Source organism: Doryrhamphus excisus, linkage group LG20, assembly GCF_037039965.1.
Source record: "Doryrhamphus excisus strain RoL-2023G ecotype Guam linkage group LG20, RoL_Dexc_Guam_v1.1, whole genome shotgun sequence".
NCBI classification, from domain to species: Eukaryota; Metazoa; Chordata; class Actinopteri; order Syngnathiformes; family Syngnathidae; genus Doryrhamphus; species Doryrhamphus excisus.
The window spans coordinates 13,979,185-13,991,983 of record NC_136376.1 but is presented as its reverse complement, the minus strand read 5'-3'; the positions used below and the strand labels follow the sequence as shown (position 1 = coordinate 13,991,983).

The 12,799-nt window shown below is 42.0% G+C and overlaps 1 protein-coding gene across 3 annotated transcripts; it reads right to left on the bottom strand.

Moving 5' to 3' along the window:
• Window positions 1-164: 164 nt before the first annotated feature.
• Window positions 165-12,520, bottom strand: phf3 (PHD finger protein 3). 3 transcript variants are annotated; one of them, XM_058058311.2, is made up of 16 exons: window positions 12,353-12,520; window positions 11,138-11,388; window positions 10,785-10,904; window positions 9,238-10,483; window positions 8,783-9,053; window positions 7,736-7,778; window positions 7,389-7,509; window positions 7,131-7,287; window positions 6,891-7,007; window positions 6,687-6,809; window positions 6,466-6,607; window positions 6,204-6,387; window positions 5,985-6,132; window positions 4,404-4,493; window positions 4,094-4,289; window positions 165-2,610 (listed from the first exon to the last, which is right to left on the bottom strand). In XM_058058311.2, the coding sequence occupies exons 2-16, from the start codon at window positions 11,370-11,372 to the stop codon at window positions 944-946; spliced, it is 4,860 nt and encodes a 1,619-aa protein (XP_057914294.2). In that variant the 5' UTR covers window positions 11,373-11,388; window positions 12,353-12,520; the 3' UTR covers window positions 165-943. The 3 variants fall into 3 exon arrangements, with proteins under 3 accessions (XP_057914294.2, XP_057914293.2, XP_057914292.2); XM_058058310.2 differs by lacking the exon at window positions 12,353-12,520 and adding an exon at window positions 11,685-11,943 and having other exon boundaries at window positions 6,466-6,610; XM_058058309.2 differs by having other exon boundaries at window positions 166-2,610; window positions 6,466-6,610.
• Between the last annotated feature and the right edge of the window lie 279 nt (window positions 12,521-12,799).

Here is a 12,799-nt window from a genome sequence, read left to right as displayed (position 1 = left end):
TAATTGACAATTATTTGGGGATTTGACTCAGCTGTTATATGATCTGATTTCAGCCTCTCCGATGTGAATAGATTTTTTATTTTCCTTAGTAATCCATGAAAGCAGACCTATTGTATTTTGATATTCACACACCTCAACTTCATCCATGTTTGTAGTGAGTGTTTTGTGTACATTTAACAGACTGGAAACAGCGTTTCAGTGAATGATTGTATCTTTAATATATTTACTGTACACAGAAATGTGAGTTCTTTTTATAACCAACAATAAAAAAGAATTAGATTTATTACCAACTGTACATACACACGTGCAAAGGCACACTTCATCTCTAAAGGTATATTACAAGCCAAAATGTACATCGCACTTCTCCAAAAGAAAGTAAGACTATAAAATATTTAAAGCCATTTTTTTGTTAAAGGAGCCGAATTGGAAACGTAGAAAGGTTGCTTAACTCCGAAGAACGTTTGACCTAATGTCTTGGAGCTTCTTATTACCTGGACTGTGTCTGGTGCGCATGATCGGTACAAACAAGATGTCTACAATACAGACGGTTAAAATTTCAAATTGAAAATAATGGCCCCTTTTCTGAATTGCAGCGAGAATGTGACGACACTCACTTGTCAATTTCTGAGTATACAAAGACTTTGTGTTTTCCATTCAATTAACAGGATTAAATGCTGGCAGAGTGTTAGGACCAAGTCTCAAACCAAGCCCTCTGGAAAGTTGTGTGGTTTCGGTTTTACAAGGTGCAGGAAACTGACAAGCGAGTGTGATGACCATGGTAAGCCCATTAAAACAATAGCTCAGCTCGTAACTGACAAAGTAAAAGATGGGAAGGATGTGACATCACATAACCTAAAACGCAAGTGGTTTGAATGTCTCAGAGCACCGAACACTACTAGGGCTTAATTCCTTTTAAAAACAAAATGTAAAAAAAAACAAATAATTACGAGTAATTAGAGTCTTTTGAGCTCCTCCGCCCATTTTCATAGTCCGAGTCCCGGCGATGTCGGTGCCGCTCTTTGTGGCGGTTGCCATAGTCGTCGCTGTAGTATCGCTCTTTCCTCTTCTCGCCGTAGCGATCCTCAGGCTGCCCGTGGTGCCTATTCCTCTCTCTGTGCTTGTCGTCGGATCCACGCTCGTGCTTCCGCTCCCTGGCGTGGTGCCTGTTCTTCTTCACGTGGTGCGAGTCTCTGCGGTGGCCGTGTTTGCTGCGGTGGTGACGGTGATGTTGTTGGTCATCTTCATTGTCCTCGTCGTCATCCCTCTCCTCGCTGTGGCGGGGCATCTCCCACGGGTGGCAGTAGGCGTAGCGCTCCTCCTCTTCCGGGGGTGCCTCGTCTTTGGCCTGTGCCTGTTGCGGCGTGCCATGGTTCTGATCCTGGACGTGTAGGTTGTGGAAAGAGTTGGAAACAGATGGTTGGAGGTGGCTGCCAGGTACCTGAGCTTGATGCTGCTGCTGGGGGACAGGTGCAGTACTGTTACATGCTGCGAGAGCTGGCTCTGTCGCTGTGATACTTTGGTGCTTGGAGGCACTGTGACTCTCTGCTTGTGGCACATGGACTGAAGTCACTGATACTGTGGCGCCCACCTGGATTTCAGCTGGATCTTCATGGTCGCTGGCAGTCTGGTTCTGTTCCTTCAATTTATGTTTGGCCTGAGACATCTGTAAAAAGCCTTGATGAAATGTTGTAACTGGGTTATTTTTACCGCCACTCGGCGCAGGCACAGGTTTAGCATCCACAGGAGCAACGTGGCTGCTTTCACTGGCTTTGGTCGCACTTGAATAGGCGGAAATCTTTTTCAGTATCCCGCTTAGAGGAGGTTTGGAGCTATTTGTGTGATCTGACGCCATGTGCGATTCCAGCTTGCCTTTGTCTGCATCAGCTAAAAGAGCAGCGTCATCTTTGTTGGGGCTGCTGCTTGTTTCACCCTGGCTTTGAGTCTTTGACAAGCTTTCCAAGAAAGCATCCGTTGATACATCTGGCGGTTTATCTCTCAGGGAGACTGGAGCACTTCGGGGCGCTGCCTCAGCATCTTTTCCTGATGAGGAGTTCGCAGCCTCCGCCTGGCTGCAAGACTCCGGTTCTGCTTGGACGACTTTCACCTCTTTTTTCTTGATGACAAAGCGCTCTCGAGGTGCAGCGACGGCAGCAACCGTCGGACTCTTGGAGCTTGTGCTCGTTGGCGACTCGGTTTTCTGGGCAGCCTTGTGAGGGATTTCTGGAGGCTTTCCTCCAAAATCTGGAAGGGGTGGGAGTTCTCCTCCCCAGCCAACTAAAACACCAGGAAGAAAACGCAGAGGCTTTTGGGGTTCCTGACTGTTCTTCCCCGATGCAGACGGTTCTTCAAAGGACTCCGTAATTGTCTCTTCTTCAACAACTTCAGCGGTCTCAAGTAGTCTCTGCTTCTCGCTTTTATTCAGAGTAGTCAAGGAGGCCAGGAAGAGCTTCTCATCTTCTTCTGTTGGAGTCTCTTGAACAGAAACAGGAACGGCCTTGACTTCAGGAGACATCCTTGCCGTTTCGTTCAAGTCAACAGGAAGATAATCCCTTTTTGGCCTCTGGCGAATTATTAGTCCCAAGAGAAGGTTTGCTCGGTTGTTTTCTAGACCTGTCAAACAAGATGACAAATTAGGGTTGCAGCACTTCTGTGGCTTTTTCTGCTCATCCCAACCTGTTACTCTCTCACCAACGGAACCAAAAATATTTGTTTTGCCTTTCACATAAATGAAGTTAGCTTAGTTTGGAAAAAGACGGTTCTTTACTTTTTTAAGCTGCTACAAACACTATTAAGTCTCCTGCGGGGGGGCCCACCTCACACTCAAACCCCTGGTTTTATAATCACTAAGCAGGCACACTTTATTAACTGCTGTAGTCATGTTTGTTGGATTCTTTAACTACGGGCGTCTCGATATTGACATCGGATCGCGATATCAGTATGATATGGCTGCCGGAGCTGATGAGCTCCTTCTCGTGGACAGAGGCAAATGACTGCATCACTGCAGTGCCCCGGCTGCTCTGCTGGGAAGAACTGCATGACGGGAAGTTAAAATTGTTGTTTTTTTAGTATTAAACTCATATTGGTATTTGTCTTGTATATTTCAGAACTACTCCTTTAGTGTTAAGCTGCTGTGTGATGATTTTAGCCTTCTATCCAAGATGACCCAGTGAGTAAGACTGTTATGAATAATAATCTCCTGAGATTTCTGATGGTTTGATTTCTCATAGCTCATGATTGGCTCTTGTACAATAAAGAGCTGACTGGTGCTAGCAGTACATGATATGGTAATACAGTCAAGTGCAAAAGTCTTAGGCCACCTTGTTATGGCAAAACTAAATGAGCACATATATAAAATGTGATTTAGTAGAGCATAAACCTCCACCAAGGTTGAATTGTTAACTAAACTGAGAAAAGGGTGTGCATTACCAAAACCTGTGGAACAGAATCTAAACCCTTCTATACTTTATTCACAAGTCCAGTTTTATTCATTCATCCATCCATCCATTTTCTACTGCTTATCCTCACAAGGGTCACAGGGGTGCTGGAGCCTATCCCAGCTGTCTTCGGCCGAGAGGCGGGGGTACACCCTGGACTGGTGGCCAGCCAATCACAGGGCACATATAGACAAACAACCATTCACACTCACATTCATACCTATGGACAATTTGGAATCACCAATTAACCTAGCATGTTTTTGGAATATGGGAGAAAACCCACGACTGCACGGGGAGAACATGGAGCAAACTCCACACAGAGATGTCCAGTTTTATAAAAAAAAAATATATATATATACATATATATAAAGAAAAACTCGGGGAAGTCGGTATCACGTGATGGTGATGTTTACGTTTTACTGCACATGCCCCATTGACTATTCGGTTTGATGATGTAGACAAAAGATTGGAATATTCCTTTCCAGAAAGGTAATTCGTAAAGAGAAAAACTCCTCATGTAAACGTGGTTTATGTCAAAATGACTGTTGTGAAAAGGCTCATGACAAATCTATAAAAATAGTGGTGGCCTAAGACTTTCTGTAGGAGGAACCAAACGTGTTCATCTGCAAAGCAGACAAAAAGAGCCGTGTTTGAATCACCTGGTCCATCGAAGGGCACGAGTTGATGTGGCACTTTTTCAGTAGCACCCAAAGGAATGAGATACATGTCTTTCACTTGTTTGCGGTTGTTTGACACCACGCCAAAACGCCTTCTGCTGCTGAAGTAGGCATAAAGGAGTGTGTAGGAGATCTCGTCTTCCTCGGTCACAGGGCAGAAGCGAATCAGACACACTTCCTGTGTGTTAAAAAAAAGGCATGTGTCAGCAAAAACCATGATCCATGTAAAAGAAAACAAATATTTCTTCTAGGTTGCTGAGACGTAATTCATAATTAGATGTCAAAATCTCACTTTAGTTCCAGTTGCACGGATCTTTTCCAAGTAGTCCCACACAGTCTGCGGACTTATCCTCCCACCAACCTGAATACTGTCTGGAAGATCCTATTGAAAACAATCCAACATCACTTTAAGCATTTGCATAATGATGATACTTTGCAAGGAATAGTCAGGTTTAAGTGCCCATCAAACTGATAAGTTAGAATAGTTTTTTTTTTTGCTGAATGTTCTTTTTTGGTCAGTTCGTGGATAATGTAGATACAGTAATGATACTGCTAAAATAGCATCTTTTTATGATTTAAAACGGGATGTCAAACTCGTTTTTGTCACATGTCCTCTAGAGGGCAAGTTACAAACTCGGCATCATGTCATTGTGCATACATTCAATTACTGAGGGACGACGACTGCACTTGAAAAATTATCACTCAAGTTACACACAAATATTTCAACTACTTATTTAAAAATCTGTGATAAAAACATTAGCTTCATCAAATAATTTTGAGGTAAACAATAAACATGTAAATTCAGTACCAATGTGTCAGAGTGAATAGACCTAATTTAATTTGAACAATTAATGTGTGTGCGTATTGCATTTTTTCATTTATTTCATTAACTACATACAAAACAAAAGACATGGTGTGGCAAATGTGGGCCCAGAAATGACACCTCATTGCCCAAAGAATGCAGTTTTTTTTCATTTGTATAATTCAAGTGAAAAAGAAGGAAATGTCTTAAGGGGACAGATATTGAAAAAAAAATAATTTGTGTTTAATAAGATAGTATCAAGTGTGCAGTTTAACGACATTCAGTCTTTTGGGGGAGGAGTCAATCAGCAAGACATCATGACTCTGCAACATTTGCATGCGATTCCTGGCAAAAAAACCTTCAGATAGTTACATTGTAAAAACTTTTGCCTTCTATTTTTGTTGCTTTGGGTGTATGATTGCTTCTTGTCGTAAGGTGCACACCTTGCATACCTTTTACATGTTATTTCCCCCCAAATGGATGTAGTGCACTCAACTAGAGCTGCAACGCTTAATAGATGAACTGACAACTATTTTGCAATTCAATCAATCATTTTTTTTTTAATATAAATATATTAATATTGTATTATCTGATTTCAGCCTCTCAAATGTGTTTCCCTAGTCATCCATAAAAAGCACATCTATTATGTGCTTGTGCCTCTTGAGGACCAAAACACTTTTTTGTTTGCCCGTCTAGGGCCTAAACAATTACTTGATTAATTGAAACAGCAAGCTTCAAAGTGATGGAGTACAAAAATAACCGTTAGTTGCAGCCCTGCACTCAAGTAAAAGGTCAGTTGCCCGCATCAATTCATGGAAAAGTAAAATAAGTCTTTGTGGTAGAATATTTGTGTTGTGATCTGTACACAAACGATAAGGAATGGGTACAGACAGAGTGGAATAAAATCCTGAGCGATCTGTTAAAAATTGTAGCGTAGACTGTTGACCACAAATTTGAGTGGTCAATGAGCTGTAAAGGAGTCCACATGAGAATGTTGATGAGGTCGATTTAACTTTCAGACTCGAGACACTGAGGTGTGTCTGGAGGGGGTTCTTTCGAAGAGTGACGTACCTGAGTCAAGTTGTCCAGAATGCCTGACACAGGAAAAGCTTTTGTGACAAGTTTGGCCACAGAGTGCATAGTAATGAAACCCCGCCACAAAGACGTCAGGTTGGAGAGGAACAACGTGTCATCATCTTGACCAGCTGTGTAATCAGACCTGAGATGGAGAGAGTACTTTACTGACTACTCCAACACAAAGAGAACCCAACACTAGAAATGACTGCTCACCTTCGCTCATAGGTGGTCTGAGCCTTCTGGAAGCTCTCCTCCAGAACAGAGAGATGTAAGTCGTCCTCAGCAGCGGGGGGCGCTGTGCCTGCCTCCTCTCCTTTGACAGACAGCCTCTTTGCCACCGTTGTAGCAACTTTGACCACTTTAGTGGGTGCCTCTTTCACAGGGGGCACCATACGACCTTCAAGGGGAAGAAGAGCATCACATCAAGGTCAGTGATTGAAGCTTGTCTGAAGTCAGGACTCATGTTGTAGGTCACCTGTGCAGATTTTGCAGTTGAGGTCAAATAAATGAGCCTTGTGTTGCTTGGTGGTGTCTTTCTCTTCATCCGCGCTGTCTACGGCCTTCTCAGGAGCACTTGGAGCTTCTAAAGCGACTTCTGCCACTTTGACTGGTTCAATCTGCTGCAGTCATGAGGAGAAATCTTCAGTTGGGTGGCACATTAACTTGTGATTATAACAAAGGCATCGCATGTCTTACCTCCACAGGCTCGGGTGCTTTCACTGGCTCTTCACTCTCAATCTCAATCTCCCCTTTATGTGTGATCTTGGTGATTGGCCGTCTCTCTGCCTCTCTTTGCTCTTTTTCAATCATTTCAATCGTCTGTAAAAATCAGAAAACAGTATTTCTTAACGAAACACATTCCGATCAGGCTCTTCAGGTAAGTTACGACAAATGACTCACATGTCGGTTCTCTCTTTTCCGCCAAGCAGCCAGTTCCTTAGAAGCCAGTTCTTCAGGACTCATTCGGATTAGATTAGCAGGAGGGATGTCTCCTTTGAGAACCTTCTTAAAGAGAACCTGAGTGTTCAGATAAAAAAAAAAAAAACAAAACATGTGTTTTATGTGTGAACTGAAATGCAACCTCACTTTACATGCAAATCATATCTGCTCTCATTTGGAGACATTTCAAATACCACTTACATTATTTTTAGTATCTTTTAGGTTAAACATCAAGCTTCGATACTTGTTCTTATATTTGTTTTCGGTGTCTTTATACATGTGAAAGAGTTCTCGCTCCGTCTTCTTGGCAACTTCAGACGCTTTTTCTACTGGGACATCCAAGTCAGACTCCTTCAACCTAAAACGCAGAAAGTGTCACACATTCAGCACATTTACATGAGTCTTTGAAAGCTTTGCAATGAAGAGGCTGTGTATTGTCAATTTATGGAACTTTCCTACCTCTGGATAAGGATTTCTTTCAGAGAATCTCGCACGCTGCGCCTGATCTCATCCACAGATGCACGCTTTTTGGAGCTAGAAGGTGCAGATTTACTTCTTGCCTCAAGTTTTAGGAGAATTCCTATGAGGATGTAATCAAGGATAAGTACCAAGGAAGTTAGTTTGCATTAGCAAGCCATTCCCTCTGGACAAAATGTGTAGATGTGTCTTTCCTATCACTTTTAAAAATAACTTCAAAATACTGCTTTTATACCACCACAAACTACCTTGCCAACCAGGCCATTAACTCACATCCATATATGCATACAATACTGTATCTGTATTGTAACAAGAAATACATCAAATACCTGTTTTATGAGGAGCTTCAGTGGACAGTCTTCTACCTGATTCCTATTTCAGACAAGAGGTTTCAAAATTACTGACCAGTAGGTTTTATTTGAATATTGATCAAAATAAGAAAAAAAGTACTAAAACAGTAGAAATATGAACATTTGCCATTACAATTCTGCCTTTTAAAAGGCAATGCTCAGTTTGCATTAACACTGTCAGACAAATGACGTCTGCCATGAAGTTCACATTTTTAGTACAGTTTAATTCATGGGCAGGATTTTTAAAAAACTACCACCCCAATTCGCACTAAATTACTGTGGTTTCTGTTGACTAATATTTGCTAGATAGTTGTAATTTAAATAGAGATGTACCTGATCCGATCCAGCATCGGGTTACAATAGTGGAAATTTCTAAAACCGTCTGCAGAGACATTTAACAAGAACGAGCCAGTATGCCAAATTTGTTGGAATTAATCTTTAAATCGCTTCTCGTTCTCGTGTGTTTGGTGCTGCAGTTCATTGTTAGTCTTTGAGCTCTGATATCGAACTGCATCAGGGTCGGCAGATATCCAAATTCAGTCATTGGGATTGGATCCAAGTGAAAAAATGGGGATCGCTACAAAGTTGAATTGAATAGCCTATGGAATTTATTCTAGATAATCAAAGCTGAGCATTGCTATATTGCAATGGCAGAATTTTGATCAAGCTTTTGTATTATTACAATGTGCATGTGGTACCAGTGAGTGTTTCTGCACCACAACGGTTGAATATCAGTGTGTGTACCTGACAATGTGGTGGGTGAATGCATGTCTAATTTTGTGAGAAACTACAAAATGGTTAATACGCAGACCTTAGCATACACCCATGTGCAAGCCATCAGTGTACAAGAAAAGTAAAGGTAAAATAACAAACCCTTGTGTAGTGGAAACACTTGCTATGATTAATATCAGAGCATCACTTAGCTGGAGAAAACACATAGCGAAACATCCTTTGTAATGAGGGAAAAAAAAACATTTGGTCAACAGCTCTAGTGTATTAAAAAAATAATAATGTAACGTGACCTACCTTCTTTACTGATCTGACACCCCCTGATGTCACTGCCTGGGAGGATCCTGGCTTGGGTTTGGCAGCCTGCTTTTGATCCACTGCTTCAGTTTTTATTTTGGGTGTGGGTACGGTCAGGGGGTCAGGCTCCACCTTTTTGCTCTCCTCCTCGCAGCACTTCAAGCACACATACATCTGGTCCTCCTCCTCCATCTCACGTACTTTGATGAGGTCGAGACCGACACAATCACCGTGGAACCAGTCGTCACAGCGGCCACAGCCTACCATGAACCTGGAATACAAAAAAATATTCCTTTGCAACCTGTTTATGCAGCAAGGTCGTGGGGCTTGAAGTAACTGCACCCTTTTGCAAATGCTGCACACAAAAAAACCTATTGATTAGTAATAAGACTTATGGCCACTTTTTGTCAATGTAATGGCAACATAGCTGAAAAAGTTTGGGACACATGACTTACATGTTGTTGTGGTGTTTCTTGCACAAACCGCAACAGTTGTTTCCATCCCACACAGGCTCATTGTTAGCAGGCTGCTCCTCAGTGCTTTCCCTCTTCACAGCCGGAGCATTATCTGGGACAAACAACTGCGGTTCATCCACAGAGATACTTCTTGCTGTTTTACTTTTTTGCTTTTGGAGAATCTTCTCAGGCTTTTTTATTTTAGGTTTCTCTTGCACAGCTTCTTCAAGTGTTTTTGAAGAATGGCCTGGACGAGTGCCGTGTGAGGAGTTTGAGGCGTCCGCTTTCAAGGAGCTTTGCGTATGGGGGGGTTTGGTTGGACTGTGTTGCTCTACTACACGGGACCCACTAGATGGCGTCTTTTTCACTGGAGAGGTGGCCTTGACTTTGTGTTCTCCTGTGTGCATCTTTTGAAGTTTAGAAGCAGGTTCGCTTGGTGTGTTTTCACCGGGCCTTTTTAAAGAATCATTGCTTCTCCTCGCTTTGAGAGCTTTAGATTTAAGAAGGTCATCTCTTTGGACAACTTTGGACGGTACACTTTGGGAAACTTTAGCTCCCTTAGCCATGTTGCTGTGCTCACATGTAATCAAGCCTTTATTCTTACTGGAATTAGGTGATTGCTTAGATTCAGACTGAAGCTGGTTTTTGGCTGTCATCACTTTCTTCTCTTTTATGTCCATCTTGTCAACACTGGCTGTTCCATTGTTTGGCGGCAATTTAACCCCATCTTTGACAGGCTTTTGCTTTGTCACCACACTCTGATTGTCAACTCCTGCCTCCTGTGGGCAAGAGTTTTTTCTTTTCATCCCATTGGCTGCCTGGACATCATTGGGGTTCACATACGGACCAAGTCCAAGTGTTGTGTCATCAACGCACTTCTCAGCTACATCCATGTGGGGAGCTTTGTCAGGATTAGGCACGCTGACAGCATCATCAGACAACATGGTAAACCCAATGTCACCGCCATAGGAAAAACCACTGTCAAAGTTGGCGTCAGCATCATGGAGATAAGACGGTCCAGGAAGTAGTTCAATCTTGAATCCTCCGATGGTGACAGTCAGTCGTTTCAGCACAACAGAAGGTTTTAACCACAATCCGCCTTCAAGGTGGTTGATGTTGATGCGTCCACCCAGACTTAGTTCCTTCTTCAGCTGTACTCCTTTAACTCCTTTCTTGATTAGAAACGACTTATGGAGCTTCTTGCTGGATTTTTGTCCCGGGCATCCTATGGGTACGGATTCTGTATCTGGAAAGAAAACATGCATCACAAAATGTGCCGTATACTGGACCACCCCAAAGGTCAAACATGTTGTGAAAAAATATACACCAAAATCAAATAAAACCTGAAGTGCAAACCACTGACGCGTGCATTTTTCCTTTAAGTTTTTGTGATGCCACCAGGTCAGTGATGGCAAACAACAAACAATGATAATAATTGGTCCATTAATTCACTATAATTGTAGTAGCATGTCATTTTAAATAAGAACAAATCATCAGTCAATCAGCATTATTGTTTCCCATGTAGGGCATGAATGGATCAGGCTTACCTATTTCTACATTACGTGGACGTCTCCTGGGTCTTCCTACAGGTCGCTTGACAGGATTGGTCGCTGTCACAGTCAGTTCCCCACCAAGGCCTGAAGATGATGTTGAACCACTCCCGATATCTGCCATACAAGATAAAAAGGTAGAACAATAAGGAAAAAAAAGTCAGTAGAAATCCAAATAGCATTAAGTTAAATGTCCCATCACTGTTAGAATACTATACTATCAACAATTGAAGTAGATGTGTACATAGATGTCCTTATACAATACTGGCGGTGTATGCAGTGAAATAATCACCCATTGTATGACTTTACTTGAACATTCAATACATTGGTTGCACTGATATTGATCATACCTGCCGAGCCTGAAATTTGAAAAGCCGGGTCCTCATTGTCCAGCAGGTTGAATTGAGAGCTTGCGCATCCAAACATGGGGTCTTTGTCACTCAGCATGTTCTTCAGCGAATCTTCAAGACAGAGTACTGGCCCAAACTCATTACTGGCTTCACATTCCAGATTTTGACCTATGATAAGGGTGTCATCTAACTGGTCACTTGGTATTAAAAGGTTAAACGTGTCCACAATATCCATGAATGCTGTTGCCTTCCTGTGTGGGGACAGGAACAGGTAGAACACGAGGACTTCATTAACATCTGGATAGCTACAAGTGTATCACCTTAACCACAAATATGTCCCAATACAAACAAATTGTCGACCAAACAATATTATTGATTACCCTTATAATATTATAACATTGAGATTACCCTATGCATGCAAATAAAAATATACAGGTTTAAAGTACGAGACAATAAATAATGCGATGCTGGGATGTCATCAACCCAACACGTTACAGTCTTGCTAAGCTAACAATTAGCATCTTGACTCAAGACATTTACTTCTTACCCATCAAGGTTTGCGTATTCAGGGCAGAAAGACCACTGAAAAGCTTGAACGTTTAGTCAGCATTAGTACGATAGCCTAACCTCCAGTTTGTAAAAGATACTGCGATAGCTTGTTTGTGTCCAATGAAGTTTTAGCATGCGTGAACACACGTTAAAGCGGGACAGATTGAGGTGAACTGAGCATGTAATTAGGTTCAGCAGTGGTTATTAGATACACGTCAACACAGGTAACCATTCGATAGTACAACTGCAAATAAACACATTCAATGTCCGTTATCTGAACTTGTTTTCCAGCCTGACTTCAAATGAGGCGGCTGCTAGTTAGCATGCATAGCTAATACGTTCTGTTATCAAGCTAACGCGGTGACCTGTGGGTGGAAGTTTGGTGATTACTCCAGTCTCTTAACTGTGCATTTGTTCATATAACTGTTTAATAACAACAATATCCATAAACAGCACAGTCATTTTAGAGATGAAGTGATGTAGTTCACAGTGTTTAACGATGGAGGAGGCTAAATCTGTCAGACATGCTAGCTCGGTCCGGCTAGCAAAGGCCTAGGATTGTTTGTAGCCTGCTCGCTGCTAACAGACGCTTCATGAACACGCCCACGACACCCTTGGGCTAACTGTATATTTGGGCATGTGAGCGTTTTAACTAAAAGATCTTACCTGTGTCTCGGTGCAATGATGTATGCAATTCGTGTAAGATTACATAGTAGCGCGACTGCCTGCACTAACTTCCTTAACTAACTAAGCCGCCATTCGCCCCGTTGCTGCAAAGCTGCTGACGGCCAGAGCTGCGAGTCACGTGGTTTGTGTTTACAGCACGTAGCTTAGCAGCTGAGTGCGTACAGACGCTACATAGCTTACATTAACTAAGTCTTTAAACTTTGTAAACACAGTTAAGAGAGGTAGTTATTTCTCATTTAATCTCATGATAATCATGTTTAAATATATATACATTCAGTAAGTATAAAAGATAGAAGCGATAGAAGGAAACACAATGCTAACAAATACTAACAAAATAAGAGCATGTGACGTAGCCTTGAAAGAATATTCGATTAAATTCCACGAAAAGCCACCGACAAATATTTTCAACATGACAGAATATCAAGT

What these genes read in the sequence shown, in the direction of transcription:
- phf3 (XM_058058309.2), bottom strand. Translation starts at nt 11,372, where the DNA reads ATGGATATTGTGGACACGTTTAACCTTTTAATACCAAGTGACCAGTTA. An exon ending in GTGTCAGATCAGTAAAGAAG is followed by an intron (nt 7,779 to 8,782) that starts GTAGGTCACGTT and finishes TGTCTGAAATAG; the next exon opens with GAATCAGGTAGAAGACTGTC. An exon ending in TGAAGCTCCTCATAAAACAG is followed by an intron (nt 7,510 to 7,735) that starts GTATTTGATGTA and finishes ACATCCTCATAG; the next exon opens with GAATTCTCCTAAAACTTGAG.